The 8,509-nt window shown below is 48.6% G+C and overlaps 1 protein-coding gene across 1 annotated transcript; it reads left to right on the top strand.

The window, feature by feature from the left end:
- The first annotated feature begins 3,053 nt into the window (after window positions 1-3,053).
- Window positions 3,054-6,071, top strand: LOC138800059 (uncharacterized). The gene has a single exon (XM_069981866.1). It carries the CDS (start codon window positions 3,054-3,056, stop codon window positions 6,069-6,071), a length of 3,018 nt encoding a protein of 1,005 aa, XP_069837967.1.
- Window positions 6,072-8,509: the final 2,438 nt, after the last annotated feature.

The raw sequence follows: 8,509 nt of genomic DNA, 5'->3' as shown, positions 1-8,509 counted from the left end.
TTTAAGTGCTATAATTTGCTCTGCCCTTTCATCTCAGCTCTAAACTGCTATAACATACAGTCTACGGAATTATATTGGAAGTCTATGGAACTTCTGTCAATTCTGGAGGTCTCATAGGCTAACCACACTCTTATTAGCTATTTAGAGTGTAGATAAGGGTCTGAGTGCATTCGCCCCTTTGTTCTAGCAATAGGCAATCAATGCAATGCATTTAAGTCAATTACATTGCGGCAATAACGGACGTCTTTTTAAATAGAAAAGGCTATTGCTTTTATGTTGTGTGAACGTAGCCATAGTCTGTAATTCATCCGCCCCTACCCAATGAGTGACCTGCTTAGTTGATCCAAGTTATTTGCCTAGTTTGTGACAGATGTTGTCTGCACAGACATCAAAATAATTATCATGTCAATTATTTTCGGACATCTATTGCAAACAGTGGACGTTATTATTTAGTTGTTTACACCCAATTTTTCTTTTTTTCACCATCCTTTCACCCTTTCTACTATTAAATACAATGGCTTTTAAATTAAAGACACACCTGAAGGACAATTAGTCCACCTAAACAACAATAATGTAATAACAGCCGTCATTGCACTGACGGACTTAATTTTAAACAGAGGAAAAAACGTGTGAACATAGCCTGTTAGAGAAAAAGTCAACTTACTTCTTGAAGTGTATTATCTGAGTTGACCACTAGATGGCATTCTAGGCCTAGAAATAGGAAGATTTATGAAACAGCCTTATTAAAAAATGCTAGCCATAGCAAGAAATCAGTGCTCAGCTTTTTACTATTAATAAACTCTGGAAAAATGAAAGCTGAGCTGTGATTGAATGCTATTGGCATCACATGACATTCTTCCAGATTCTAGGTTCTTGGTAGATGGTGGTTATGCAGCCATGCATTTACTTATTGTGAACATTCAGAAAAATGTTTTTACTAGTCCTAGATAACACACAGCTGTTTTCTTCTAGAAACCATGCCACTCTTGTCCCCGGTTTGTGGGTAGTATTGCAGCTCAGTTCCATTGAAGTGAATGGAGCAAAGTTGTAATATCACACATAAACTGAAGCCTTTTTTTGGGGGGGGGGAGGTATCCTATGTTCAATGTGGAGGGAGGAACGTAGGGGAGGAATCGGGCTAGTTTTTTGTTTTCTCCTTCTCGCATTTATAAGGCCGTAGCGCCGGGATTTTTTTACCTACAGACCCGCATGAGCCCTTGTTTTTTTGCCACTATTTGTACTTTACAATGGCAGACTTAATTTTTCCATAAAGTATGCTGCAAAGCCATAAAAAATAATTTTGTGCAGTGAATTAGAAAAAAAAAGGAATTTATTTTCATTTCAGGGGGGTTTCATGTTTACACCATTCGTTCTATAGTAAAACTGACATGTTATATATGTTCCTCAAGTCAGTACGATTCCAACAATATGTATTTTATATAACTTTTATTCATCTGACTGCTTTTAAAAAATTAAACTAAATGTGTTTAAAATTGCTCTATTCCCAACCTTATAACGCTTTTATCCTTTGGTCTATGTGGCTGCGTATATGTGATGTGAGGATGATCAATATATATTCACGATCTTGAATAAAATATCCCTGATCACTCATATTTCACTCATATATTCACTAAGCTCCTCACCCCCCCCCCACACACACACACACCTTTTTTGTTTCTTTTTGAAGCTGGTGTCCTGTTTTCCTTTGGGCACTAGATGTCATGGCTAGATGGATTGGGGCCATATAGTGAGAGTCCTGGATATTAACAGGTTCGCTTATCTCTTACCAGACTGGGGGTGCAATAAAACGTCCTCATGGTGTAATGGCTTTATGACAAGGGGTCTGGCTGCAATATGCATCCAGAGTTCACGCAGGAGACAATCAGAGGTCACTGTAGACGTCTATGGAGAAATTTGACCTCTTCAGAAAGATGACAAGCTGTCATATTCCAGAGGTGAGATTCGCTACAGGTCAGCAGGGTAGGGAGAGGGACCCACCATTGTAAAAGCAAGAAAGTGGCTCTAGGGGAACCCAGGAAAACCTGTAACTCCCCTAATCGGGTACACACCAGACCCATGGTTGGTATGCCCGTGACCGGCAGGTGATGCCCCGTAGTTTGATGCCCCTGGAATGCTGATCGGAAACGCGCCTGCCAAGTTATGAGGATTTGAAAATCTTCAGGCAAGCGTCTCCGGTCATAAAAGATGGACCATTAGCTCATTAGCATAGTCCCTGTCAACCACCCTGTGAGGTCAGAGGAGGGAGGGAGACAACTGCTCTCACCATGCTTGATAAGGCAGGGAGTATGATGGGAGAGTGTTCAACACTTGGGGAACTTGTTATGAGTGTGTTGGCCCGCCGTTCCTGCTAATCCCCATAGCGTTCCAGTTCCAAACAGCCCGATAGCAAAGTAGGTTCTGGTTTTCTCCTTTTTATTTTAAGAACTGTTTTAACTGTGTATGTATGTGTCTGTATATTTTGTACCATCTCTTTTTTTATTGTGACCTGTACTGTATGCACTGTCCTTTTTTATTTGATATTAAATTTCACTTTAATAAGAGCTTTCCTGTGTTCTAAAAAGGCCCTATGTCTCTGAAGTAAAACGTTACCAGGGGTAAGTGATTACCATAAGATTGTTATAGACGTAATTTGTAGTTGCCTTAGGTGTGCATAAGGGTAAGGTGTCACGTCAGCCTTATTGTGACGTGTGGTGGCAGCAGAAAACGTGTAACTGGGTGTTAGGTTCTGGTTGGTAGCTGATCCAAGACGGTCCGAGGTGAGCCCGGTTGCCTACTAGCCAGAACCTAAGTCACGGGGATCGTGACAAATTGGTGGCAGCGGTGGGATATCTTAGAACATTAAGTCTGTGGAGTAATAAATTGCTCTGTACACTTAAGGGCTGAGTTATCTGTAGCAGACTTTCTCAGTCTACAGGAAGGCTCTCAGTGCATACACTTGGTTATAACAGACATATATATATGTGAAACAGTTTTTCCCCTCCCCTGTTCTCTGTTCTTCTATCCTATCTTTTATTTGGCAAATCCCTGCTAAAATGGCGGAGGCATATCGAAACTACACGAGAGATGGGCTACGCAGCCTTTGTGAGCAAAGAGGTCTGGAAGGAGGGAATCGCAGTAAAGACCAGCTGATCCAAGCATTGATGGAAGATGATGCCCGGCCAGAGCAGCCTGTGGTCACCACACCATCATCGGAGGCAGCAGAGGGTCCGGTTCTGGAATCCATGGGGCACCAACGTACCGGTAGCGCCAGTCCCCAGAATGGTACGGACTCTCCTTTACCTTTGATTCTCCAACAGATGGCCGACTGCGACCAAGCTTTGCGGTTGGAGCTTATACGGGAATTTGCAGCAGCAGCAGCAGCACGCGAACGCCAAGCTGAACGAGAATTCACCGCACGACAGGCAGAGGCCGAGAGGCAGCATCAGCTGGAACTAGCACGTGCCCAGAGGTCCAGTAATTTCCCACCCAACCGTGAGTCCAGTGAGACGGGACACCTTAAACCCCGTTTAGATCACTTCCCGGTGATGGAGAAGGATGGGGACCTGGACACGTTTCTCAGAGGCTTTGAGAAAATTTGCAGACAGTACCAGTTGTCTTGTGAGCAGTGGGCGCGGTACTTGACCCCAGGACTGAGAGGCAAAGCCCTGGAGGTTTTTGTCTCCTTGCCCAGAGACAAGGACGGTGACTATGAGGCCATTAAGCAAGCCCTCATCCAGAAATACAATCTCTCGCCAGAGATGTATCGGAAACGATTCCGGGCTATGCAGCGTGGACCTCATGACAGTTACTCAGATGTCGTTGATGGATTGAACACCAACTTTCACCAGTGGATCGAAGGACTGTCTATCCACACCTTTGAGGATCTCAAAGACCTGATGGTCAAGGATCAGTTTTTGCACCTGTGTCCCGCAGAAGTTCGTCAGTTCATCTTGGACCGAGAACCCAGAGACGCAGCGCAAGCAGCCAAGCTGGCCGACACCTACACTGCCAATCGGCCCCCGCATCAGAAGCCGGCAGTGACCAGCTGGAAAGGGGGTAAGCAGACTTCTACCAACTCTGTCCCTGCTACTCGACCCTCTGGGGGTTCTACCCCTGTGGTCCCCACCAAACCTGTTGCTGATACCCGCATCTGTTTTATGTGTCGCAAAGGGGGACATATTAGTCGAAACTGTCCCCAGAGAAAGAAACCAACCCCTGTGCCCAAATCACCTGTTTCCCCATCTACTGTTTTGTTCGTAAGTGGACGGGGAGGGAAGCTTAGTGATAACATGCAGGCCGTTACCGTGGGTAACAAAATCACGATGGGCTTGAGGGACACTGGGGCGGAGATCACCCTGGTTCGCCCGGAACTGGTGAACGAAGAGGACTTAATCCCTGGGAAAACACGAACTGTGACTGGGATTGGAGGAGTGAGCCCCGCTTTGCCCATGGCGAGGGTATTTCTTGACTGGGGGGCTGGGAGTGGAATAAGGGAGGTGGGAGTGACGGATCATATTCCCACGGATGTCTTATTAGCCACTGATCTTGGTTCCTTAGTCTCCCACTATGTACCTGCTGATGTCAGGGAGGATTCACAGGTTCCTGGCATTTCGTGTGAATCCCCCTCATTGGTTGGTGCTAGTGCGGAGGTCTATAAAGATGACCTCACTGTTTGTACTAACCCTTTAAATGTGATAAACATGGGTACTAATCCTGATGCCAATGACATAGGTAATGAATCTGATGTATATAACCAGGACTGTACCAGGCTTCCATCTGTCCCCCTCACCCCTGATCCTCAGCAGGTGGGCGGAACAGATTGTAAGTACATAGCTGTGGTGACACGTAGTGGGCGGGGCCACTCTGACACAGTGAGTGGAAGCTCCTCTGCGGTGTGTATACCAGCAGCTGGAGGGTCAGCTGACAGCTCACAGCTGACTCAAGGCATCAGAGCAGACGAGGTGATGTCTGGCAACTCTCAAAGTGACTGGGCCCAATTTCAGGCAGCTTTGCTGACTGATGGGACGTTACAGAAACTGAGAGAGCTGGCTGATAGCACCCCGGCTGAATCGGATACCGAGCGGATAACCTGGGATCAGGGCCGTCTCTATAGGCAGATGATTCCCACCGAGGATCAACCGGAATGGGTGCAGAGTAGGCAGCTGGTAGTGCCTCGTCCATTCCGGGAGCGACTACTGCAAGTGGCCCATGAGATACCCCTCGCAGGCCACTTGGGTATCCGCAAGACCCAGGACCGGTTGAAACAGCGTTTCTATTGGCCGGGTATGGGAAAAGAAGTGGCTAACTTCTGCCGGTCATGTCTGGTCTGTCAAAGGATGGGAAAGCCTGGGCATGTCCCCAAGGCTCCCCTCATCCCTTTACCGATCATAGATGAGCCGTTCCAGCGGGTGGCCGTAGATATTGTAGGACCGTTAGCAGTACCCAGTAGTTCTGGCAAAAGCTACATTCTGACCGTGGTAGATTATGCTACTAGGTACCCAGAAGCAGTTGCCCTATCCTCCATCAGGGCCGATAAAGTTGCGGATGCACTTCTCACCATCTTTTCCCGAGTAGGATTTCCTAAGGAGATGCTGACGGATCAGGGAACACAGTTTATGTCTAACTTGATGGAGTGCCTCTGCAAGAAAATACAGGTGCAGCATCTGGTCGCCAGTGCCTATCACCCACAGACTAATGGTCTGTGTGAGCGGTTCAATGGCGTCCTCAAGCAGATGCTCAAGATGCTTGTGGAGTCCCACGGACGGGACTGGGAGCGGTACCTCCCGCACCTGCTATTTGCTTACAGAGAAGTACCTCAGGCATCCACTGGGTTCTCTCCGTTTGAGCTCCTCTATGGAAGACGAGTACGGGGTCCCCTAGATCTCATCAAGGAATCCTGGGAGGGAGAAGTGGGTCACCCTGACGTCTCGGTCGTAGACTATGTACTAAGATTCAGGGAGAGGATGGAAACCCTGACCGGCCTGGTTCAGGAGAACATGGCCCAGGCGCAGGATAGTCAGAAAAGGTGGTACGACCGAAATGCCCGAGAGCGCATTTACGCCGTCGGCTAAAAGGTGTGGGTACTAGTACCCATGCCTCAAAACAAGCTGCAGGCCGCATGGGAAGGTCCTTACACCATTCACCAGCGGGTGAATGATGTGAACTATGTCGTCACTATTGATCATATTCGCAAGAAGCACAAAGTGTTTCATGTTAACATGATCAAGGCCCATGTGGAGCGTGACACGTGCGTCATGCCAGTGTGCAGTCTGCCAGAGGAAGGGGAGAGTGACAGTCTAGTTGACGTCGTAGCTGACGCAAAGACCGAGGGGACCCTAGCCGAGGCCCAGCTGAACCCACAGCTAACAGAGACCCAGAAGTCCCAGCTGTGGGCGGTGCTGAACCCTTTCCTGTCCACGTTCACGGGGAAACCCGGGAGGACTAGCCTTGCGGTGCACCATGTAGACACGGGTGCGCACCTCCCTATCCGACAGTCAGCCTACCGGGTCTCCTTAGAGGTGCGGGCGGACATGAAGAGGGAGATAGAGGAGATGTTGGGCATGGGCGTGATCCAGAGATCCCATAGCTCATGGGCCTCACCGGTTGTTCTTATCCCTAAGAAAGACCGGACAACTCGTTTTTGTGGGGACTATCGGAAACTGAATGCCATCACGGTGTTCGATGCGTATCCGATGCCCCGCATTGAAGAGTTACTGGATCAGCTCGCCGGTGCCCAATACATCACGATTATGGACTTAAGTAGGGGATACTGGCAGATTCCCATGTCCAAAGAAGCCCAGGAGAGGTCAGCCTTCATCACGCCATTTGGGCTGTACGAGTATGTCGTCATGCCCTTTGGCATGAAGAATGCCCCTGCCACATTTCAGCGCTTGGTTAACCAGCTGCTCGAGGAGTTTGAAGGGTTTGCAGTAGCTTACCTGGATGACATCGCTGTGTTTAGTCAGACCTGGGAGGATCACCTGTCCCACCTGTCACAGGTGCTACAGCGGATCCAAACAGCCGGGCTGACAATCAAGCCTGGAAAGTGTCAGATGGCCATGACAGAGGTCCAGTACCTTGGACACAGAGTAGGGGGAGGGACCTTGAGACCCGAACAAGGTAAGGTGGAGGCTGTTGTAGCCTGGCCCACCCCCAAGACCAAAAAGCAGGTGATGTCCTTTCTAGGGACTGCAGGGTACTATAGGAAGTTCATTCCCAACTATAGCACTCTTGCAAAACCCTTAACGGACCTCACAAAAAAGAGATTGCCACAAGTGATTAGTTGGACCCCAGATTGTGAGCAAGCTCTAACGGCGCTAAAGCGGGCCCTGGCAAGCGCACCAGTCTTGCAAAGCCCCGACTTTAACCGCCAATTCATCGTTCAGACTGACGCCAGCGCATATGGCCTAGGTGCTGTGCTCAGTCAGGTCAATGCAGCAGGGGAAGAGCATCCCATACTTTACCTGAGTAGGAAACTGCTATCTAGGGAAGTAGCATACGCCACGGTGGAGAAAGAGTGCTTAGCCATCGTGTGGGCCCTGCAGAAGTTGCAGTCGTACCTGTATGGGCGCCGATTTACGGTCATTACTGATCACAACCCTCTGAGTTGGTTACACCGGGTAGCTGGTGACAACGGGAAGTTGCTGAGGTGGAGTTTGGCGCTGCAGCAGTATGAGTTCACCATTCAACACAAGAAGGGAAGTAATCATGGTAATGCTGACGGATTGTCCCGGCAGGGCGAAGTGGTCGAGGATGGCGTGGGATATTGATGGATGGATCAATAGTCCCGTGCCATATCTCAAAGGGGGAGGTGTGAGGATGATCAATATATATTCACGATCTTGAAAAAATATCCCTGATCACTCATATTTGGCAAAGCTCCTCGCCCCCCCCCCCCCCACACACACCTTTTTTGTTTCTTTTTGAAGCTGGTGTCCTGTTTTCCTTTGGGCACTAGATGTCATGGCTAGATGGATTGGGGCCATATAGTGAGAGTCCTGGATATTAACAGGTTCGCTTATCTCTTACCAGACTGGGGGTGCAATAAAACGTCCTCATGGTGTAATGGCTTTATGACAAGGGGTCTGGCTGCAATATGCATCCAGAGTTCACGCAGGAGACAATCAGAGGTCACTGTAGACGTCTATGGAGAAATTTGACCTCTTCAGAAAGATGACAAGCTGTCATATTCCAGAGGTGAGATTCGCTACAGGTCAGCAGGGTAGGGAGAGGGACCCACCATTGTAAAAGCAAGAAAGTGGCTCTAGGGGAACCCAGGAAAACCTGTAACTCCCCTAATCGGGTACACACCAGACCCATGGTTGGTATGCCCGTGACCGGCAGGTGATGCCCCGTAGTTTGATGCCCCTGGAATGCTGATCGGAAACGCGCCTGCCAAGTTATGAGGATTTGAAAATCTTCAGGCAAGCGTCTCCGGTCATAAAAGATGGACCATTAGCTCATTAGCATAGTCCCTGTCACCCCCCCTGTGAGGTCAGAGGAGGGAGGG

Source organism: Dendropsophus ebraccatus, chromosome 8, assembly GCF_027789765.1.
Source record: "Dendropsophus ebraccatus isolate aDenEbr1 chromosome 8, aDenEbr1.pat, whole genome shotgun sequence".
Lineage (NCBI taxonomy): Eukaryota > Metazoa > Chordata > Amphibia > Anura > Hylidae > Dendropsophus > Dendropsophus ebraccatus.
The sequence above is the reverse complement of the archived record's forward strand: the minus strand, read 5'-3'. Positions and strand labels throughout refer to the sequence as shown.

Bases quoted from the DNA above. Each gene is read 5' to 3' on its own strand.
- LOC138800059 (XM_069981866.1), top strand. From the start codon at position 3,054: ATGGCGGAGGCATATCGAAACTACACGAGAGATGGGCTACGCAGCCTT.